The sequence below is a fragment of the Antechinus flavipes genome, chromosome 6 (genome assembly GCF_016432865.1).
Source record: "Antechinus flavipes isolate AdamAnt ecotype Samford, QLD, Australia chromosome 6, AdamAnt_v2, whole genome shotgun sequence".
Lineage (NCBI taxonomy): Eukaryota > Metazoa > Chordata > Mammalia > Dasyuromorphia > Dasyuridae > Antechinus > Antechinus flavipes.
The window spans coordinates 189,914,405-189,938,921 of NC_067403.1; the positions used below are offsets into that span (position 1 = coordinate 189,914,405).

Genomic DNA, 24,517 nt, shown 5'->3' on the forward strand with positions numbered 1-24,517 from the left:
ACTCTTTTTGTTGTTGTTCACTTCCATTTTGTTCTCTCATTTTTTTCCCTTTTTGATCTGATTTTTCTTGTGCAAAAAGATAATTGTATAAATATGTATGCATATATTGAATTTAACATATATTTCTACCATGTTTAACATATATTGGATTACTTGCCATGAGGGAAGGGGGTGGGGGAAAGAAGGAAAAAATTGGAACACAAGGTTTTGCAGGGGTCAATATTGAAAAATTATCCATGCATATGTTTTGAAAATAAAAACTTTAATAATAAAAAAAGAAACCTCTTGCTTGACCAGATGTGATGGAGACTTTTCAGAATTAGCAAGAAATTTCACTGAATTCAGCTGTTGATTTTTTTTTCCTTTTCAGCTAAGCCAAGTCTCATTGGGAGGATGAAAAACACATCTTATTAGATTTGAGAAGAGCTTTAAGGACTTCAGAAGAAAAAAAAAAGCCCAACATACAGATAAAGAGAAAATTGACTTGTCTATCACCATGATGAAATAGGGAAATTTAAAAATCATATCAAATAGAAAACTGTCTAATGACACCCAATAGGAAACACTTCAGATTCTTTTAAATTGAATTTGAATGTGATATCAATAGCTCTGTCAGGTGGAGAGAGAGAAAAATGCTGTCTCCTAAATACTGAATGGAAACACTCTCCATGTCTTTCCCTGCTAAAAATATAGGCTTTCCTTCAGACATTTTGGGGGACTCATGACCTCATTGGTACAGGTTCTATCCAGCAATGCCCTTCCCAGTCCCTCTTTGCTAAAAGGGGGGTCCAAAAAGGAAGCATGGAGTGAGAAACTGCCTTAGGAAAATCTGGTTTAGCAAACCAGACATCCCATGAAGTGACTGGGGGTTGTGACCAGGTTCAGGTAGAATCTGAAATAACATCCTTCTTTCTATATAAACTATATATATAAACTATATATATATATATATATATATATATATATATATATATATATAAAATCCTGGGCAAGATGCATGTCTCAATGCCCCCAAGGAAATGTAAAGTATTACTACTATAAATTGAAGAGAGGGGTAGAGACACATCAGTAAAGAGAGTGGAGGGGTTTACCATTTCCTTCTCCAGCTCATTTTTTACAGATGAGAAAATTGAGACAAACTGGGTCACACAATTAGGAAGTGTCTGAGCCCCAAATCTGTATTCAGGAAAGTATGTTTTCCTGACTGTAGGCCCAGTATTCTATCCACTGAGCTACCTCACGACTCAAATACTGCCGAAAATACTAGTGTGTGCTAAAAGAATGAGATGGGAATTCTAATTTCCAAAATTGCCTCTGTGATCTTTGGCAAATCACATTCCAGCTTTAGGTCTAAAATGTAAAATAAAAGGTCATTTCTCAAGAGCCTTTTGGGTCAAATTTTTGTCACTGAGGAGCATTTCAGGTTGAGTGCAATATGAGAAAGGCCTGCAGAGAACTGAAGAAGGCCCAGGGATAAAGGCAAAAGCTAGAAGTGGGCAACCTAGATCGTGGAGTGATGTAGAATTCCTAGAAAGTCTCAGGAGTAAAAGCTAGCTGGCCTGCACCCAGAGCTGACACTAGACTGGGAAATCCCTTGTCTGAAGAATTCAGTAACATTTATTAACTTCCTACTGTATTCAAGATCTGCTCAATTCCAGGAGAAATAGAAAATTTAGATGAAGTCAGATAAAAGTTAAGCTAGATATTAAGTAAGCAGAAAAAGTTGAGTAAATTGTCAATCCTACCTCCAGAACATCTCCCCTTTCCATCTTCTTTTCTCCATTCATAAATCATCTTAGTTCAAGCCTCCATCCTTTCTAATTTCTGTACTAGTTTTGCTTGTATTCATTTGTCTTTGTTTCAGTTTATCCCACACATTCTACCTGACTAATCTGCCTTATTCACAACTTTGAGCATGACATTTTAACTTAATTCAAGAAGCATGTGTTCAGATCTTAGTGTACAAAACACTGTCCAAGGCCCTTGCAAAGTACAGATCTATAATCCCATGAAGCTACTGGTCATTATAAAAAACTATTATTTAGCCCAGAACCTATAGAAATTCAGGTGAAGACTCTGGAGGAGAAAGCGAGGCTAACTTTGTATAGCCCTTCTTCCCTTAAATCCAATTCACTTGCACATCCTCTCCACCTTCCCAATGTCATGGTCCTCTTTGAGAACAAAGGACAAACAACAAGAACCATCTCTGTAGCTAATGCCAACTATTCTTTCTCTTATGGCCAAAATCAGTCATATTCAAAGCTACCAAGATTTGGGGGCGGAAAATAAACCCTCTCTCCTGGGCTTCTTTTCTCTTGCCATGTTTTTAAGAATCTCAGAATATTAGAACTTAGAAATTAGAAATAGGCTTAAAAACTATCCTCTTCGGTTTCCTTGTTTTAGAGAAGAGGAAATGGACTTTCAGTGAGTTAATGTGACTTGTTCAGGATAACATAAGTAGTGTGAGGAACAGCAGGAAGGTCACTGAAGCCAGATATAAAAGGAAGAAGGAAAAGGGGTAAGAAAACTGGAAAAGGTTAAATGACAGGCTGTTATGTCAAAAAAGGATATTAGATTTTTTTCCAGAAGACAATGGGGAACCATAGTGACTCCGAGATGAGATTTAATCTGAGGAATTAGATGCTCAAAGAAAGAAAATAATTTGATCCTAGTCATACAATGCATGAGTAATTGGCCAAAATGGTACCAGAGCCCAGGTCTTCCCACACTAAATACAGATCTTGCTACTATATTGCAATCAGATTTACTTATTTATTTATGAACACATTTAATGACTAATTAGTTTCTTTGCTGAAAATGATGATCCTTTTTGAACAACATGGTAAAATTGATGAAGTTTGTGTCGGAAATTTCTGGGTGCTATTTATTAGCTAATGTTGTCCTGCTTTCTCATTACAACCTGGGTTCCTTGATTAATGTGGCAGAGATGACCTTAGTGTGGCCCAAAGTCACATGTAGTGTGATGAATGCTTTTGGTCGCTTCTGGTAGCTTAGCAAATGGTAAAGCCCAGGGCTCTAGGCCTCCCACTAAGTTGTAAATGAAATTAAGGAACTGCTTCCTCCTCTCCTTGCCATGACCCATGATGGAGAGCACTGGGAAGAGATACAAGCTGAAAAAAAGGTTAATCTAACAATAACCTGAAGGCATCTTTATGGGAAAGCAATTACCTACTCATTTGGCAATTAATGATAGACCTAGGGAAGCCCCAGCTCAGTCCCTGCTCAGGAAAAGCCTGTTCTAACTGGTACAAAACAAACCAGTAATATAATTGAAAAGTGATTCCCTTGTCATAAGGGAGATAACTCAGCATCTAAGTGGAATGGTCCCTGCTATTATGAAAGTTGATGATATTGTTGTCTGTAGTAGGAGAAGCACAGGACTAAACTCATGAGGAGGGCAGGAAACATTAAGATACAGAAAAGTCTTAATTTAAGACAAGGTAAATGAATGAAGAATGGATAATGAATCAACAAATGAATCAACAAGCATTTATTAAATGCCTACCACATAGGACAAACAAAACAAAACAAAACAAAACCCATCCTCATAAGAGTGTATATTCTAAAAAGAGGATATAATAGCCTCTTATTGGTTTATTAATTGATTGATTTGATCAATAAGTGTGGGAACCTTAGGGGCGGGAATTTTGGTTCTTCATAGACAGACTGCAAGTAAAGTCACAAGTTATAGACAAGCCTTTAAATAACAATAAATGCAACTGTACCCCAAGTACAGCACCTGATACAGACATCAAAAAACAATTTAACATCCTGGACCAAGTTCTGAAGTAGGAGTTAGAAAGGCTGGGCCCTAAACTTAGCCCCATCATTTGCTAGCTAAGCAATTGATCTGAGCAATAAACACTTCACAGAACTGAAGCATGATTTCCTCAGCTACACATGAGGGTATTAAAAGCCCTTCAAAGATCATGCTTTATAAACCTCAAAGTGCTATTAAATGTAAGCAATACGATAATTTGTTTTGCGTGATTATTTGAGTTTATTACAAGAGCTTTGTTTTTCTTTTCAAAGGGAGGTGGGAGTGGGGTGAGAGGTAGTGGTGGGATGGAATAAAAAAAGAAATGGAAATTAAAAATAAATAAAAGTGGAAATCATAAAAATTATTCTTATAGGTTCCAAACCAATTCATGTCCATGATCTCCCTTAATCTTCTTCAAACTTGGGAAGGAGATAGGGAGACATTTTTGTTTTTAAACTGAATTGGTCATTTCTTTGGTGAAGGGAGCTCCCAGGGAAAAATTGCTTCTAGCATAGTGAATCAGCACCTTCTCCTAACTCACCATCTGAGGAACTGAGAAATTAAGTAACTTTCCAGGGTCACAAAGTCAGTATGTGCTTTAAATCCAAGTACTTGTGACTCCAAGACCATATCCAAGACCAAACAGATTCACAAAGTGCCGGATTCAAATCTGGTCTCACATTCTTAGTAGTTGTATTGGTAACTTCTTTGGGCACTAGAGAGCCTCTACTTCCAGCTCTAGGTCTATGAAATTAGTTCAATTAAATTACAAACAGTGAGTGCTAAATAAATGCTTGTAAAAATTTAGGAAGATTTTCCTAACTTAGCCAGGAAAGAAAGACAATCAGTGGTCTTTTAGTTTCTTTTTGTTTTGTTTTGGTTTTGGTTTTAATTTTTACTTTCCTTATTTTTTTATTTGAAAAAAAAAGAGTAAGAAAAAAAGGAAAACAGAAAAAAAAATAATAAAGCAAAGCAAAAGAGAACATTGTCATGTGCCCAGCAGAACATCAGGAAGAATTCAAAATATATAACAAATTTCCAGATCAAGAAAGTATATATATATATTAGTAGAAGAAATTATATTCATGAGCTTTATTTCCTTGTAAATTGTTTTTTGGTTCTCTGCCGCTCACCTTATTTACTTTATTCTTTTTCCCTGTTTGATTTCCCACCATCACCACTTCCAAGCTAGCTACATTTAAGAAAAGATATATTTGTGTATACACATAGATATATATAGATACCTACTCACATTCAAACAATGTACACATACATATATCCTTGCTATCCTTGCTGCTTCTTTAATTAAATTCTCCATCATAACTTGCCTTGCTATTACTTAATCTTCCCCCACCCAAGGATCCCTTCCTTGTCTTCTTTCCTTACCCTTTGCTTTCCCATCTGCCCATCCCTCTCCCTTATTTCTTATAGATTTTTGGGGGGCCTCTACCCTTCATGGTATATATGTAGTGTTACTTATTGAACCCAGTCCCAATGTGAGTAAGTTTTCAGAACTATGAGCCTTCCTCCCTCCTCTCATGCCTCTATGTCTATTCTTCCTCTACATCTCATTTATATTACATGATTGTTATTTTCACCTTAACTCTGCCAGTCTTTCTTTTGAGCTTACCCTATTGTTGATGTGAACCTTATATACATATATGTATGTGTAGATATACAAATATAAAAAATAATTTGTCCATGTTTAAAGTTTGTCCATGTTAAGTTTCTTAAAATTAATCTTTTATATTGTCTCTTATATGTTAAATTTTCTGTTAAATCCTGAAAATCTGCAAGTTCATTGAATGTCCATTGTTTTCTCATTCAGGATTATAGATAATTTTGCTGAATATGTTAGTTTTAGTGACAAGCCTAATTATTTAGGTATTATTCCAGGACCTACAGTCTTTTATTATAGCTGCTGATAAGTCTTGTACAATTCTTAACTGTAGCTCCAGGATATTTGAATTGTTTTTTTGTTTCCTTGTTTCTTGCAAAATGTCTCTTTGATCTGGGGGTTTCAAAATTTGACAATAATATTCCTGTGTGTTTTCTCTTTGAGGTGATAATTGGTGGATTTTTTCTATTTCTACTTTCCTTTCATGGTCTATCACTTTAGAACAATTTTCTTGGGTTGTTTCCTGCTTTGTTTTATCAAGGTTCTCTTCCTGGCAATTCAATTATTCTTATATTTTCTCTTCTTGGTCTGTTCTCTAGAGCTGTCATTTTTCTTATAAGATGTTTCACATTCTGTTCTGTTTTCTCATTCTTTATAATCTGTTTTGTTACCTGTTTACATCCTTACTTGGGAGGATGATACTTGTAATTCATTAGAAATATAATTTTGGCAGCTAGAAGGAATATATATATATATATATATATATATATATATATAGAGAGAGAGAGAGAGAGAGAGAGAGAGATTTTGGAGGATGTTACACTCTTCATGGTATATATGTAGTGTTACTTATTGAACCCAGTCCCAATGTGAGTAAGTTTTCATTCTTTATAATCTGTTTTATCTTTTTACATCCTTACTTGGGAGAATGATACTTGTAATTATCTCATCAGAATTGGCTCAAAGAGGAAATAACATACATATACAATAGGAGTATAGAAATCTATCTTACCCTGAAGGAAAATAAGAGGGGGATGAGATATGGGAAGGGGGAGGATGATGAAAAAGAGGGCATATTGGGCAAGGGAGTGGTTGGTACCAAAATACTTTTGAGGAGGGACATGGTAAAAGGGAGAATAAATGGTGGGAAATACAGCTAGAAATAGTAATTTTAAAAAGAATTCCAAAGCAAGTTTCTCTGATAAGGCCTCATTTTTCAAACATAGAGAGAACTGAGTCAAACTTATAGAAAAATAAAATAAAATAAGAGCCATGCCCCAATTGCTAAATGATCAAATGATATGATCTGTGCCCAAGGGGCTATAAATTTATGCATGTAATTTAACCTAACAACTACTTGGCATGAATGCCGAAAGAGATGGGAGGTGGAGGGAGGGGAGTGGGATGGGAAGGAAAATGACCTAGGTATGCAAAAGTTATCTACAGCAGCTCTGTTCTTGGGGCAAAAAAAAAAAAAAATTCGAAATTGAAAGGATGCCCATCATCTAGGGAATAGCTCAATAATATGTGTTTATGATGGAATATTATTATTTTATGGGAAATGATGAATAGGATGATTTCAGGGGAAAAAAAACCTGGAAAGTCCTCCATGAATTCAAAGTGAAATGTATTGTATACAAAGTAATACCAATGTTTTGGGATAATCAGCTGTTAATGACTTAGCTATTTTCAGCAGTACAATCATCCGTGACTACTACTCTGAAGGACTTATGATGAAAAATCCTGTGGATAGCCAGACAAGGAACTGATTGTATCTGAATACAGACTAAACATACTGTCTGTCTCTTTGTCTTAATTTGATTTTTCTTGAGAGTTTTTATTTTCATTAAAGTGCAAGATCTATTTTTTTTTTTGACAACTTGACTTCTTTGGAAATATTTTGAATAACTTCACAAGTGGTTTCTTAATTGTGGGTGTGGATAAGAGAGAGAACCTAAAACTCAAAAATGTAAATTGTTTGTTGTTGTTTTGAATATAATTGGGAGAAAATATTAAATAAATAAAACAAAAAAAGAGTAAGGCAAAAAAGGAAAAATTCTTTACAAATATTATTGTATTTAATCTTCACAACAACCTTAGGATGCATGGACTATCATTTTACAAATGAGGAAACTGAGGTTGAGTGGATAAATGAGCCCCGAGTCATAGCCATTAAGTGTTTGAGGTTGAATTGGAACTCAGTTTTCCTGACACCAGGTCAGGAGGTTTACCCTCTTTGCCAACCATGTCTCTGCTGTTAGGAACCCTATTGATAGCCAGAAGTCTCAAATTATCATGTATATTCTTAATTATTTACATGTTCTATCTTTCTGTTCCTTCCCTATCTTTGAGGACAGGATAGTCTTTCATTGTGACTTCATAACCCCAGAATCTAAAACCCTTTGCTATATTGTAAATGCTTAATAAATGTCTGCTGAATTATCTTGAATTAGATTTCAAGACATCATGAACCTAAAAGAATTTCACTCATCCCATCCCTATAAAATGTTAGGAATCTTTGACATGTGATAAACCAAAGAAAGCAACTCCAACAAAATTATTCAAATAGGGTAATTTTATTAATAATACACATGGGTGTGTCACGCCAAGGGGCGCCAGTCCATATCTACACCACATAAGACATTAGGAGAATTAAATAGAAAGGCAGAAAGTTCAAATGAAGCAACTAGAAAATAATGTCAATGGGGCCTCCATTTCAAACTTTAAAAAAACAAAGTTTTTTTTCATGTTTTCCATGAATTAAATACATTGAGAAATAGTTAAAAGAATATATTTACAGTCAATCATCATGGGCACTGCCAACATAGTCAATAAAAAAAAAAATAAACCAAAAAATTATTTTTATGTTCCTTGCTTGTTTCTTTTACAGAGAATTTTTAAATACGATTTTGCTTTTAGAAAATACAATAAGGAAATAATTACATTCTTACTATGAGAACATTATTTTACAACATATAAGTATGGTCAATTAATTTTGAAAGTGTCTAGAAATGAAAAAAGTGGTGCTAAATGAAATGTTAATAATCTCTTTCTTGGTTAGAAAAGTTGACACACAATTATCCTAATTAAAAAAATTATCCCCCAGCTTTGGTCCCTCAAAATTATAGTCTCATGATCCCTGTTTAAAAAATATTTTCTATGATCAAAACATACCTGACAGCATCATGGCATGTGTGTATAGAAATGTGAATAGTTTTAGAAGTACAGGTCTGTAACTATTTCAGGCAAAGGTGTTCAAAGTTATATATACTCAAGGACAATTTCCTATTTTAAAGAGATAGCTTTCCTGGCTAAAAAAAGGATTTCCTCTTTTTCACACGGATTCTCCTAATACAAACAGACAAGTTTTATTACTGGGAGATAAGAATTCTGCCCAACATACATCAGCAAGTTTATTTCACAGTCTGGATGGACACAGTCTTTCAAGAAGGTCTTAAACAAAGCTCAAGTCACTCCTCCAAACTGTGCCCTGAATTGGAAATACCTAACATTTTAATCAAAAATTAGATGTCAGCAAATAGTCCATATGATGATAGACCCATCTTAAACTATATCTGAAAATATAGGAAAACGCTATTTAAAAGCTAGCAAATTTAAAATAGCAAAAAAATTTTGTCTATTAGTGGTGAGGTACCATGTCTGACAGTGCATGAGAGAATAGAAATTTAATGAAAACATTTCTCCTAGATGTCTTATTACAATTAATGGCTATTAAGTGCATGTTTTCATTAAATTATTTGCTCCCAAATGAACATAAATTAAATATGGAGTCACGTGAACCAACTTTCTGAGACTATAACTTCATTTTTGAATTGAAAACAGACATGAATCACTATGCTCTAATGATGTCAACATCTTAATTTAGAGTTTCTCATCATGACCATGTGTAGATAGGTTGGCCTAAATACTGCCAGGTAATCAACCTCCAGTAGGTCCCATTTACACCTTCTACCATAAAGTATAAAGCAGGAGATGGTTTTTCTGCTAATCTGAGATGGACTTTAAAAAAATGAAAGCCAACCATCTCCAACTGCTGTCCTAGGGAGGCCTTATATTAATTTCAACCATTTATTAACCATAGAACCTTTCTCAACTCCTCTTTTAGAAGTTAGCAACTCATTTTTTTCCTTCTCCAAAACAATTTCCCAAATCATATGGAATATGTGCTTGATAGTCAGATGACCTAAGTTCCAGGTCTGACCAGCTCTGTCCTCGAGCAGACCCTTCTCACTCTCAACTTCCTCATCAGTAGAGAAGAAGCATTAATATTTGCCCTAGTTATACTCAAAAGCTATCCTAAGAAATGTTCTTTGTAAACTGTAAGAATAAGGACTATTCTCATTAAGTCCTCATTATTAATGGATGGATTTTATTTTGGGAAACATCCAGAAATCATTTTGTACAATACAGATTGAATAAGGATTTTTCTGGTTGAAGAAGAGATGGCATTATAAAATACTAAGAATGGGTTTATTCCACGGCTCTCACATCTGTGAAGGACATTCCAGCAGACTAGAGCACTAGGCTTTTAAGAAATGTTCCTTGATCTGATGGAATGTAAGCTTCTTGAAGACAAGGGCTATTTGATTTTTGGCAGTGCCTGGAACAGAAGATAATTAATAAATGCTTGTCAATTGATTAAGCCTATTGTCTCCCAAGGTAGTCAAACTAAACTAGATAAACCTCTTGTGGTATTTCCTTTCTCTTATTTAGCAATCATATTTCCTACCCTACAGCTACAGGGACATTTTCCTAGCTTTCCAGGGGTAGGGAAAACTCAGATTTGGCAATAGGGTTCCCTGTATCTGGATAAATTTAAGCCCTCCATGTAGATGATGATGAAAGGAAACCCTTTGGATTTTTCTATTGAACACTCCATATAGCAGCTATGTTTGAATTTTTCTTGACATCATGACATCCAAAAATAAAGTTGAGGTTTGATCTTAAAAAAGATGGTTCCTCACCAATATAGAGTCAAAAGAAGGAAAATGGGTCTTTCTAGTATAGGGTTTCAAAGAACAAGTATGTTGTTGAGCAGGGCAATGTCACCAGCCAGCTAAGGTTGGACACCTGACTCCTTTCCTAAGAGTGGATTTTTAATTGCTAATATTACCAGTCAGGTGTGGGCTTCACTGCTCAACCAAAAATGTGAGTCAGTCTGTGATTTGAAGAAACATTTTTTAACATGGTTGGGAAGGACAATGCCAGTGTAAGATAAAATCTAGGAAAAACCAGTTTACTCTTCCTAGATCATCCTCCATAAGGGCTCCAAAAAGCCCACTGGGCTCACTTCTGCCCTTAAGATGCCAAGATGGCTAGTAAAAGGGCAAAATGTGGACCACATTTGGGAGGGTGTGTGTCAATGGAAGTGATATCACCTTCTAAATTCTGACAAGAAGCCTAATTTGCATTTTAAATATGTACAGATATAAATTAAAAACAATATTTATTGAAAATATACAAATAAATAACTTACTTTGAAGCAAAATGCCTAAACTTATTTTCTAATCAAACTTTTTTTTTTATTCTTAAATATTAAGGGGAACACTGGGTATCACTCATTAAGTGATATTCCCATAGATATGTGCTTTTTTTTTATGGGGTGGCTCATTTAAAGTGGGCTCAATTGAACATAGCATAGTTTTGAGTGTGTTTTTTTTTTTTTTAAGTGGGCCACCCGCTTTAAAGTGTTCACAACTGAAAATGGATTACAAAGAAAAAAATTAGGTTGGGAGTCAGCAGACTTGGGGATATTCCTGGTTCTGTCAAAAACCAGATGTGTGACTTTTGGTAAGTCATTCTTCCAAGCCTCAGTTTCCTTAACAATAAAACAAGAGGATTGGATTAGAGCAGTAGTTCTTAATCTTTTCTGTCACAGACCCTTTTAACAGTCTAGTGAAGCCTTTGGATTCCTCCTCAGAATACTATTTTTAAATACATAAAGTAAAATGCATAGGATTATAAAAGAAAATAACTATATAGAAATACAGTTATCAACTAAAAAAAAAAAAAAACACACACAAGGAAGGTCATGGACCCTATGTTAAGAACTCCTGGATGAAAGGATCCTTGAGGTCCATTCTAGCTCTAACATTCTATGATTCCATGTTGGCATCATATCTGTTACATGCTAGAGTTATCAGCACCATAATAATAAAAGGAATGGGATTAAGGATATAGGTTTATTGATTTCTTTGTAACTAGAGATATTAGGTTAAAAACAATTAAAACTTTGAATTGTGTGCCTGGAGAAGGCTGCCAATCACAAGAACAGAGAGGGGAGAATGGTCCAGTGCCCTTGATGACTAACTCTGCTGATGACTTAAAAGGTAGTGAGCTCTCCATCACTAGATGTCTTCAAACAGAAGATCATAGGTTAGAGGCTGAATTAGCTTCAACCCTCATTTTATAGGAGACTGAGGTGCAGAGAAGGGAAGTGATTTGCATAAAACTACTTAGTTACTAAGTAAAAAAACCTGAATTTGAACTCAAATTCTCTGATGTCAAATCCAGTGCTCTTTAATGGATACTGATGGGCTGGTCATCCCCTGTGAAGGGGAGTCCTGCTTCAGAAGGAATTAAGTTTGATGGATTCTGATGTTCCCTTGCAAACTCAAAGCCTACTATTCTGGAATTTGTCCTAAAGATAACAATTAATCACTAATTTTATCATACCCATTTTGTACTTTAAAAAAAATTTTTAAAAAGCATTTGTTCTTGTTGAACAAGGTATAGTATTAGTTAACCCTCAAAAGAAGGAAATCTGTTGTTGACTAAACTGCTTTCCTTTAAGGGATAGTTTTCACATTTCTGCAGGGATACAAAATGGGCATGGCTTTGGTTAACTGACAATGGACAAATTTCCCACCAGCCCTTTCTCCCCTTACCCTAGTCATCCAATAGAAAAAATTCCTTTAGCACTTTCCTTCAGTCACTAAAGTTTCAAACTCACATAATCAAACATTTCCAGGATCTCTCCTCTTCCCTCTTAGAGAAATTGCTCTTCAAAATCTGTAGGCTATGGATCCTCTCATTTAGTTCTACCATTTTATGGCCATTTTTTTAGGGGTTGAAAGGTAACAAACATTGATGTCAATTTTCTGAATAATTTCTTAACATTTATTTGAGTCAAACATTGATAAACCAGAATGGTAGGGGTACTAATAGCTATTTTGAATAACTAAGTCAAAGACTAGTGTGTTTTGACCTTTACTGTTAAAAATCTTTCTAAAACTTCAGGATCTCTTTTCCCATTTTAGCAAAGATTCCTCCTCTGTAAAATGAGGAGTTTGGATAATAGGATTTCTCAAACCCCTTTCAGCTCTGAAATGTATATGATCAGAGAATTAGAGCTGGAAAGAACAATACCAAAAAAAAAATTATTCCATTCCATCCAAGCTTTTCATTACAGATGAGAAAACTGAGTCCCAGAGATTTGGCCAAAATTACAGGTTAGTAGTATGACCGGGATTTGAACTCCATAACCATTTGTTCTTTCCATGACATTATAAGTGATTTATGCCCCCAATGATCTCAATTAGAATCATGATTTTTAATATTTATTCTCCTTACATAGACAGTACAAGACTAAGTTCAATGTGTGCTGACCTTGTAGCCTTGTAGCATTCTTTGAACAAATATATGATATCAGCTTGTTTTCTTCACCAACTCATTCAAGTAATATTTGCTGAGTACCTACTATGTGCATTTAAGAACTGTGTAAGAAAAAGGAATAAGACACTCAAGTCCCTCCCCTTTTATTGTTTGATTAATTCTCACAAAACTCTCAGCTCACTGAAGTGCCTCACTATATTCACTCTTAGGGACAAAGAACTGGCCCGTTCGTAGTAGGGTGTATTTCTACAGCTGACTTTTCCTGGTTAGTCAGCCAGCATATTATCCTCCCCCCCCCAAAAAAAAAAAAGGTAATTCAGGACAATGACACTGCTGGAACCCTAGGGAGCTAAGGGAGGCAACAGTATGGGAAAGAAAACAATGGATTAGGAGATAGAAGATCCCAGTTCTAGTCTATATCAGCCTTTTAATAGCTATATGATCTTGCTTCCACTTTCTTGGACTCAGTTTCCTTCACTGTAAAATGGATGATGTCCTTTCCAGTTTTCACAGTCTATTTCCTGAGTAATCTTCCTACTGGTATATTAGGAGAAATCAAGTTCTCAGATCTGCCATCTTCTCCATCATTGTTAGCCCTTTTCTCTCTTTGATGCAATAACCCCACCCCCCTCTCCACAAAAATGAAATTAAATAAAAAAAAAAATTAACTGTGGAAAATAACATCATCTTAAAAGACCAGTAAGTCTGCTGCTGGGGAGGAAAAAAAAAAACACAGCCAAGTCCGGCACTACATTAAGGCTCTAGATCAATAAATCAAAGAGAAGAGCCTGGAAGTGTCCCAAACCTACTTTCTTCCCAGGGTCAGAACTCATCAAAAGATTGATCCAACTAAATCCATCAGGGCTGATAAGCTGTGACATTTGCAACTTCATCAGGTAGTAAATCAAACTTGCTTCTCTTCTGTCAGAATCACTCCTAGTGACAAGCTCTTAGGGAAAGGGAATATGGAAAAGATAAAGATTTGAGAGACAGGAGGGAGAGGAAAAAGGAATATGGGGGTGGGGCGGAGGAGATCAAACTAATGAATCAAAGAATTAATAGCACTTTGCTGCCTTTCAAAAGCAGTACAAAATACAAACTATGATACAAAAGATCTCTGAAGATGCCAAGTGCTTTTAGAAAAACACACACATATACAATACACAATAAAGAGAAACATTATTTAAAAAAAAAAATGCAGCTAAAAATGGCAGCTTTTCATGTCCCAGTGAGAAAAGCATCTGTCCAAAGGTGGGGAAAAAATTGGAAAGAGAGGAAGAATTGTTTCACATCACAGTTATTTCATTCCAAAATCTCTAATGACTAGAGGGAAAGAGCATGATAAGGGTGGGGAAGGGGAGGAGAGGGATCTCCTGAACCAGACATTCAGCTCATGCCAGCAGTCCTATCACATTGATCAACATGCTTCCTGACGCTCTTTTTCAAATAAGATCATCCATGATGGATCGGATCCTGGCTCTACCCAAATCTAGAGCCATCCACACCTGTGGAAGTCCTACTATAAAACTCCCCCAGATATCAATCCAAGAATTTTGCCTGGAGCCCATCCAGCTTCACTCCTGTGATCCGGTTCAATTTGAGCCAAGGCAGTTTAAAAGTCATTATTTAATTAGTTTAAAAGACATAACCTTTTCCATTACCATTCTTTTGCTCTTTTTCTGTAAATTATTGTTGTTCTTTTTTTCTTCCCAAGGATACTTTGTGTGTGTGTGATTTTTTTTTTGTTTTCTTCTTTTAACAAACTTGGAAATGAGTTTCATAAGTAAATAATTATTTTTAAAAGGGCACCATATACAGTAGAAAGATACAAGTGGAGTGAGAGTCAAGTTACTGGCACCTGAGCAGAATTACAAAATCTCTGATGCTATACTGCTTGACGTCATATTTAGAGTTGAGTCTCCTATTCATCTGAGTCTTGGTTGGTAAGGCCTTCTAGAAGGTGTGCACTTTTTCCACCATTCTATTTATGTCCCATTTTTCAATTCCCATTCCTGGAAAAATAAACAGAAAGAGTGAAATAAACAAAAAGACCTAGGCAGAGATCATCATTCCAAGAATTATGACTACTGGTTTAATCCAGTTCATATTTATTAAATGACAGTTATTTGTAAGACCCAGTGTAAGCCATAGTTTAAATTATTTTAATGTTTTATGGATGCAATTTTAAAATTTTATATTTCCCCAATTACATGCAAAAATAATTTTTACCCTTTGTTTTTTATAACTTTTGAGTTCCAAGTTCTCTCCCACACTCTTTCCCCTTCACAATCACTAAGAAGGCAAGTAATTTGATGAGGATTATACATGTGCAGTTATGCAAATCATATTTCCACATTAATCTTGTGAAAAAAAAAAGACAAAAAATACAAACAAAATGATATTATGCTTTGATCTGTATTCGGATTCCATCATTTATTCCATTTTCTACTACAGAACCTTCAGAATTGTCTTAGATCACTCTACTGTTGAGAATAGCTGTCTCTCACAGTTTGATCATTGAACAATGCTGCTGTCATTATATATAATGTTCTGGCTCTGCTCACTTCACTTTGTATCAGTTCATGTAAATCTTTCCAGGTTTTTCTGAAATCACTCGGCTTACTATTACTTTCAGCAAAATAGTATTTCTTTACAACCATACACTCCAATTTGTTCAGCCATTCTTTATGAGTGCATATTTTAAAATATCAATGTTATTTCCTACTATCCTACTATCAGCAGAATATTCACTTTAAGAAGTATTATTGACACCAAACAAACCAACATCAACCATTTCTGGTCAGTGGGGATCTCCTCACTGAGTTATGCTGTATCTCATTCCAAACCATTAGTTTATCATTTCTATAAAAAAGAACTTCTATAAATTGTTCATCATCAGTCCTTTGGAGCAGAAATTAGTCACTGTGGTGATCAGAATTCTGATGCAAGTCATAAAATTCACTGGTTCAACTAACACTTAAGGCCTATAAACATGGCCTTTTTTAATTCAATTACATCCATTGACATCTATTAAATATCTATGGTGTTTGAGATTATGTGCTAAGCTCTGGGGATATGTAGAAATTTCCAGACCATATAAATTTATATTCTAATATGGGAATAGGAGATATAACAGAAACAGTCACCTTGTCTACTACCTTTGTTAAATACTTACTATATGCTAGACATTAGTGCAAAGCTCTGGGATACAAATAATGACAAAACAATACAAAATGTCCTCAGAAAGCCCAAAATCCAATGGGGGAGACAACAGGTAAACACCATATATAAACCTAATCTGTCTAGCATAAAATTGGGGAATAATCTCTGAGAGAAAGTATTTAGATTAAGGAGATCTGGGAAAGGTTTCGTGAAGATAAAATGTAGTAGCAATAACCTAGATAGGTATGACAAGGGACAAAGATCCCTTGTAATTGGGGAGGTGAAAAAAGGCTTTGTGAAGGATAAGTAGTATCTCAACTGAATATCCTATATGACGGGTTAGAATCAGATTGAGAAGATCATAGTATTCAAAGATGGAAAGTAATTGGAAACATTGAAAAGGAGCCCAAAAGATTAAGAGACTGGGCTATGATCCTATAGTTACAAAGTAGCAAAGCCAAAATGTAACTACAGGTCTTTTGGTCCCAAATCAGGTGCTCCTTTCACTAGCTCTTAATTGGTTGATTGGTTTTTATTGCATCTGTCACTGATGAAAAAGAATATGACACAGCTTCTTTCCTAGGATTTAGATTTCTGTGGGCCAGCATTTCTAGCATTACATAAACCAAAATATAAAAACTCCCCCTACCCTTCTCTGTCCCCTCCAAAAAAGTCCCTTTCACTTCTAACCTTAACTATCATACAACATAAGTATGAGAATTGTAGACCATTTAATACTACCAAACATTCTGATTTAAAGTCCCTTCTATGTCTCAGATTTTTATTCAACTACTATTAGTAGTGGGAGGTAAAGCTGTGTGATAGAGCAATAGACCTGGCGTCAAAGAACTTGGTTCAGAATCAGTTTTTCCACTCACCGGGTGGACATGTCCCTGAAATGAAGGAGGGAATGGTAGTGGTCATAGGGAGATTAAGGTTCTCTAATGTCTTAGCTTTAAATTATATGATTTTACTTCTTGATCTCATCTACAGAATAGGGTAATTGGATAAGTTCCCTTCCAGTTCTGACACTGTGATTCTGCAATGGTTCTGCACAGTTATTAATATACTTTATATGTATGATATAATATATATTGTTATATATTATATTCTATATAACATTATATATTAATGTATATAATATACAGTATAGCATTGCAATATATTATATAACTATATATCATATACAATATATTTACACATAATATATATTATATATACAATTATCAGTATCCTTTATATATAATATGCATTATATTACATATAAAGATATAGATATACATATTTGACATTTTATGTACATTATTTCATTTGATCCTCACAACAATCCTATGAGGTAGGCAAAGCAAATATTACTAGCTCCATTTTATATATGAAAGAAACTGAGGCTGAAAAAGAATCATTTATATGTCCAAAGCCATAAAGGTGCAAAATGTCAGAGTCACGACTCTCACCCAGATCTTCCCATTCTAAATAAGGGATGCTTTCCATGATACCAAAAAGCCTAAGTAGTTTGCCAGGGCTTCAATCCCTTAGAACTGTAAGAATCTATGGTTCTGTGAGCTTTTTCTGTTTGAGTTTCAGTGAGAATTTTATATCGGTGAGAGACATTTATTAGTCATGAAATGGGAGTATGGGGAAGTTATTTCTCTTCTCTGAGCTGTAAAATGACAGTATCGGATCAGATTACCTCATCTGATTACCCAAGGAGCTGTGGAATTCTAAGACCTCATTCAATTCTTTCAACAAAGAGTATGACTGAAAATTCATTGACTTGATAGACATTTATGTAGCTTATTGTGATGCTGTGCAAGGGTTGGGTGCTACAAATATAAAAAATAAGAGTCCCTCTTTCCAAGGAGCTTACAATCTATCACAGGGCTATGACATAAACAAAAATAAAAATATGACTTCATATACCCTCAGAAGTCAAGTGTAATGGTGACCAAGGAAATGGACACCTTTAGGAGTGCTTTGCTTTACTGGCTGAAGTCAGTCTTTCATGAATTGAAATCACAACAGTGAACCCAACTCAGTTTCTGTAGTTTTCTCTGAATCAAAAATTGCCTTGGCAAAAAATGAAATCTAAAAGGAATACCATGAAAGCCTTTTTTCCTTTGCTATCAATAACAAGGACTATGTCATAGCATAGTCTAATTCTAACCATCTATCTCAGCCAAATGTCACAATTCACTAGAATTTTATATGCCTTTCTAAATATTAGAGGAACCACAAAATATGCCAGGTGAAGATTTTTGTGGAGTGCAGTTGAAGATAAGACCATCAGTTCTAATTTCTTTAATACCCTTAACAATACACGTGATCTGGAAAGAAGAGTTGCAGCTACTATGAATACCAGATGTTCCAGAGATTGTTTATATCTAAAATGATCAGGGAACTTTCCAAGGAAACACATTAGACTCTAGGAATTTTGCCAGTGGTTAACACCCATATTTCTATCCAATAACTCCATTGTTCAGGAAAATACATAAATTCAGCCTATTCAGAATGGGCCCCAGTGGTTGTCATGTGAATTATGTTTGTTCTATAGTAAAAATAATGACATCAATTAGAGAGTTTAATAGGGTTAGTGATGTGAAAACTCCAAGGCTGGCATTCATCGGAACAAATTAAATTAATCTGATTTCACCACTAATATAATCATATGTATCATGCTTTACATGAGCAAGTATGTTTTCAATGACTATCATTCCGTACTATTACTTTTGACATCAACTGGAAATGATTCTATTGGGAAGGTTTTTTTAAAAAATCCTTTTCCTTTCCTTTCTTTTTTTCCATATTTTTTCTGTCATAAAAAAGCTGTTAACATAATGAGTGGCCACTCCTACTATTCCTTGTAATTCCTGCTGCAGGAAAATCTAAGGCTAGTGGATTGCTGGAGCTCAAGAGTTCTGAGCTACAGAAGGTTAAGCTGTGTGTAATTATGTACTCTTAAGTTTGCACCAATATGATAGGAGTCCAAGAATAGGGCATCAACAAGCTCCTAAAGTGGGGAAAACTAGCCCAAGTAATAAATGGTATTTTCCTTATTCTCCAAAGAATTATTTAAACAGAAAGTCTTATAGTCGAACACATTTTTTCCCCAAAGAAGTGGCACTATATTAATTAAGAAGCAAAGATTTACCTACTCTCTACTCAACTTAGAGTAGCAAGGTTCTTTTAGATTTCTGGAATGATACACAGAAAGACAGAAATTGTTTCAAAGTTATAATATTGTCTTTTCCTCATTTTATCTTTTTGAGAATCAGTTTTTCCACCTATGAAATGAGGGTAATAATCATAGGATCATAGATCTAGAAATAGGGGGAAACACTTCATTTTTAGATGAGGAATCTAAAAAGCTTACAGGTAGAGAGGTCGGGGGGTTAGGGATGAATCCCGAACCTATACCTCAAGAACCAAGGATTTTCCTAATGTCTTACATAGTACCTCCTCTTCCTCCTAGGCACTGTGAACAGGAAAGTACAACAAATGCAAGTTCTACTTAGAAGATGTTAAAACAAGCAAGTAAGATTTTTTTAGAGGGATCCGGTAGAATAAAAAGGAAAGATCATCAAAAATATTCCTCAAAGACCTCCCCCCAAATGGGAAAGGGATAAAGGAGAAGATATCACAACTACATCATCGAATCTTTTTTACTGGAAAAGACCTTAGATGTTATTAAGTCCACTCCCTAGCTGAATATGTATTAAGTAGAAAGCAGTATGGCAGAAATTCGATTTAGACAAACATCTAATACTGTCTCAGTCCCAAATAGATATATGCTTACATATAAAAGTTCACTTAAATAAACAAAGTAGAGGAAGATAGAAGAAATTATCTTCCAGGTCTGTAGAGTGCAGAGAAGTTCATGACCAAATAAAGATCCCAAAGGACTACAGAAAATATACTGGATAATTTTGATTACATAAAATTTTTTAAAGTTTCTGTACAAATAAAACATGCATCTAAGATTAGAAAGGAATTAGGAAGTGATTCAAAATTTTAAAAATAAGAGCAATTTTCCCATTGACAAGTGGTAGAAAGGATATGAAAATAGGCAGTTCTTAAAAAAGAAAATCAAGCATTCAATAGACATGAAAAAAATGTTCCAAATCACTAATAATTAAAGAAAATAAAATTAAAGTAACTCCAAAGTTTCATCTTATACCATTGCATTGACAAAGTTGACAAAAAAGGAAATGAGAAAGGTTAGAGGGTCTGTGGGAAAATAGATCCATTTTTATACTGTTGGTGGAGCTGTTTATCAGTCTTGTCATTCTCAAAAGAAATTTGGAAGCATTCCCAAAACATCACTAAGTTTTTATATACTTCAACTCAAATAACTCTATTAGGTCTATACAATGAAAGAAGAAAAGGATCCATATATACAAAAATATTTAAAGTAATACTTTATAGAGAAAAAGAACTAACAGAATACAGATCATTGAGGGATAGCTGAACAAATTATGGCATATGAATGCAATGAAAGTCCATTTAGAGAAGCCTAAGAAAATTTGGAGGAACTGATGTAGAATAAAATGAAAACAATCAGGAGAACAAGTCAAACAATAGAAATTATATAGTAAAGACAAAATAACATGATCAATCATGATTCTGGAGGAACAGGGATGAAACATGCCACAAATATTCTGAAAAAGAGCCTTAAAGGGAAGAATGAGACAATATTTTTGTACAAGGTCCATGAGGGGATTTCTTTTTCTTGACTATGTATATTTCCTGCAAGAATTTTATGGTTTTTTTTTCTTTATGGGGAGAAGAGTGGGGGTAAGAGGAAGAGAAAATAAATGTTTATGAATTGAAAAAAAAAATTAAGACAAAATAGTAGAAATTTAGAGAGTCTTACCTAGTACATTAATAATGTTTTATCATTTCAGAGAAAGGAAGTGATCAATCTGCCCAAAGCCACTGAGCTAGTTGGAGAAAGCTAAGCCTAGAACCCAAGTATGCTGATTTCCATTTCTCCTCCCACTATGTCATGCCATTTTGATTAATGTTTTCATATTACCAGCTTCACAGACATAAACATAAATAAATAAAAAAAAACATTTATACACAGTTCAGGTCCATGTCATTCTTTGAGTGCAAAATCTCTAGCTCATCTGGAAGTCTACAAGTAATTCAAAGGGCAGAGACTGTGGCCAAATTCTGATGTTTTCTTTCAGATTCTCTGGGGAGACCTGGAAGGTTCTATTTTGTCCAATTCTGATTCTGATAAAGCCAGAGGACTCTCACCTTTGCCTTCCTCAGGACATGACCTCGGCAAGGAGAGTTTCCAGATGTCGGTGGGTGTCGCTTTAGAACTGCTGCACTGTTCACTGGCATTGAACATTCAGTGTCGCTGGTATCACAACTTGAGATGGGAGAGTTTTCCAAAGTTCGGTGCCTAAAAACTGGAGACTGATAGCACAGAGAATGAAAATCCCACATGAGGCACAGTTTCCTGATGGTTTATATTCTTCCAGGAGCACATTTTATTTTTAATGCAGAAAATGGCTCTTGGGAGGCAGGCAGGATCCAATTGAAAGAAAATTCAGAAGAACTGAACCTGAAACCTGACTACCTGCATGACTTTGAGCAAATTCCCTCCTCTTCCGACCTTATTCTCCCCACTAACAATGAGATACTTGGACTAAATGTTCTCTAAAGACATTTTCATCTCAAAATTTTATGGCACTATGAAAAAAATAAAAATAATAATGCTACATCATTGCTAGAATTCTTTCTACTTTCATATATTTTCCTTTATTGTCTATGTATTGCTAGGAGGGAAATCAACTTAAATAAGAAACTAAGAACAATGATAACTAGGAGTAACAACTGTGGAGAATTCAATAATAGAGCATAGAAATGTGAGCTGGAAGTGAAGTTGGAGAACACTTAATTCAATATCCTTGCTTTACAGATAGGGAAAAAAAAAAATCCAAAGAGTGACTAGTCCAAGATAACTTGAACAGCAAGCAGAAGATCCAGGATCCAAAGCCTTGGCTATTCAGGGATTTTTCAACTATCCCACACTTGAACATCTTTCATAGAATTCAGTCATCTTTACTGGTCTTGTATCTATGAAGGATGTATTTAGAATATGCTTGTTCATCTTCCTATCCACAATTCACAGAAATATAGGTATATATTCAAAGGTATTTGTGAGTGATAAACTCAAAAATGAGCCATGACAAAATATATCATATATATATATATACCCTACCCAACACGAGTAATTAATTAATCCCTCGGTGGAAAATATTCATGATCTTAAGTTTTCCCAAATGAGATCTCCTAAGAATCAAAGGTTCAAACTCTAAAATATTTCTTTTTATTTATTATTCCTAATGGAATATTTATTTAAGCACAGACCAGGGACTCTAAAAAGTTCTTTGGCAGAAGAGAGTATTCTAATCATCATTAAACCAGATACCTCTAAGTTCTTCCAAGAACTCACTGACACTATGAATATGCTTATTTTCATTTATTACCCAGAGTTTCTTTAAACCATGATTAGTTATAGTAGTATTCTGGTGATGGAAAAGTCATTCCCCCCCCAAACCCTCTCCTTCTCTCTACATGTTTGCCCAGGCAAAAATGTCAACTAAGCAAGTCAGTAAATTGATGCTAAATCACATGTATTATCCTAAGGTTCAGAGCTCAAAGAGAGATTAGAGATCATTTAGACCAACCCTTCACTGTACAAATGAGGAAACTGAGGATCAGAGGGTTAAAATGACTTGGAAATAGTTAGACAACAAGGATTCATATTCAGATCTTCTGAATCCAAATCTATTACTTTGATCCATGACATCTTGCTAAGATTACACTATGTAATCACAATGCATATGATTACAAGGTTATATATATATATATATAGGAAAGAGAGGCACCAATAGGTGATATGTAAGTCTCTCATGCTCTAGAACTATTCTGTTCTGGCCATATTGACCCAATGGTGGTTCAACTATAATTTATTAGCAGCTGTTCTCAAGAAGCCCCATTGTCCACAAGGACTGATTGTGGCAAAGGCTAGATACAGTGATAGAGATCAAAAGGCAAAGGGAAAAAAAGGATAAGAAATCCAAAAGGAAGAACTAATGAAATGTGAGTGAGTGAGAGGAAAACTAGCCAACCTATCTTAATGCTATCCATCAAAATGGCAACGTTGTGGTATTCATTTCCTCCACTAGAAGAAGAAAAAATGACAGAGGAGAGAATCGGGAAGATTGACAGTCAAGCTTTCTTTAAAAGACCCACATGGAAATCCAACATGAAAAGCTACTAGAAGATGCCCATGGTCTCATGTAGGCCTACATGAAGAAGAGTGAATGATTTTTTAGCTTCCATAAGTTACTCTTGACACTTTTTTCTCTTATTAACTCAGATTTATTTGAATCTAAATCTAGAACCAGTCTCATAAAAGGTTTAAAAAAACCCAACTATCTATGCATATATGCTATAAATCTGTGACTTATTATTCAAATAGCAAAAACAACAAGTATTATTTCACTGAGATAAAGGGCATGATAACAGTGAAAAGGGGGCTTTGGAATCCGAGGATCTGAGTTCAATCTTGCCTCAGGCACTTACTACTTGTGTGAAGATGAGTAAGTTTTGCCTCAGTTTCCTCAAAAGTAGGAGGCTGGATGAGACGACTTTTAAGGTCCTTGCCAGCTCCAAAAATATAATTCTATGATAATATATAATTGTTAATAATAATTAATATTAACAACACAACAATTATGATAAAAATAATCGTCCCTGACACTGCTATTTTCTAACCATAACCTCAATAATTGCTGTCTCTAAGGAACAAGAGACCTTACCTGGGGACTGGAGGTTCCAGATTTGGGTTCAATTGCTAGGCCCAGTGTGATCCCCCCTGCCAAGGCCTTCTTCAAGCTTTCTTTGACCTCTGTGAGTTCCAACTCCAGGTTGACACGCTCTGTCTCCTTCTGTTTACACTCCTCCTCCAGCTTCTTCAGTTTATCTTCTAGAATAACTTGGGTCTTCCTGCCTAGAACCCCAAGAAAAAATATTCTTTCAATCTCAGGAAAAGATTTTCAGAATCAAAAGGAAAATGGCTTCCCAAACCAGGTCCAGAGATGAATTAAGAAAAAAAAAAAAGCTTCTCTGTTTAAGGAAGTGACCAAGTCTGTTTCAACTTCACACTTATTAAGTTTTAGAGCAAAGTCCTGATTTTTAGACTATAGTTAGCTTGATGTAGTGAAAAAATCATTAGATTAGAAGAAAGAAGAAAGAGTTCTGAGTTCTCACCTTGACATTAACTAGGAGTCTAATTTTGGACA

General features: G+C 35.0%; 1 protein-coding gene across 2 annotated transcripts in view; it reads right to left on the reverse strand.

Annotated features, from left to right (window-relative positions):
- Positions 1–7,956: 7,956 nt before the first annotated feature.
- Positions 7,957–24,517, reverse strand: part of AFAP1 (actin filament associated protein 1) — a 233,552-nt gene continuing 216,991 nt past the window's right edge. For both annotated transcript variants that reach the window (XM_051965564.1, XM_051965563.1), the window contains 3 exons: positions 24,035–24,225; positions 21,456–21,620; positions 7,957–15,046 (listed from right to left, as the gene is read on the reverse strand). In XM_051965564.1, the coding sequence (XP_051821524.1) occupies positions 15,020–15,046; positions 21,456–21,620; positions 24,035–24,225 (383 nt within the window). In that variant the 3' untranslated portion in view covers positions 7,957–15,019. The remainder of the gene's footprint in view (positions 15,047–21,455; positions 21,621–24,034; positions 24,226–24,517) is intronic.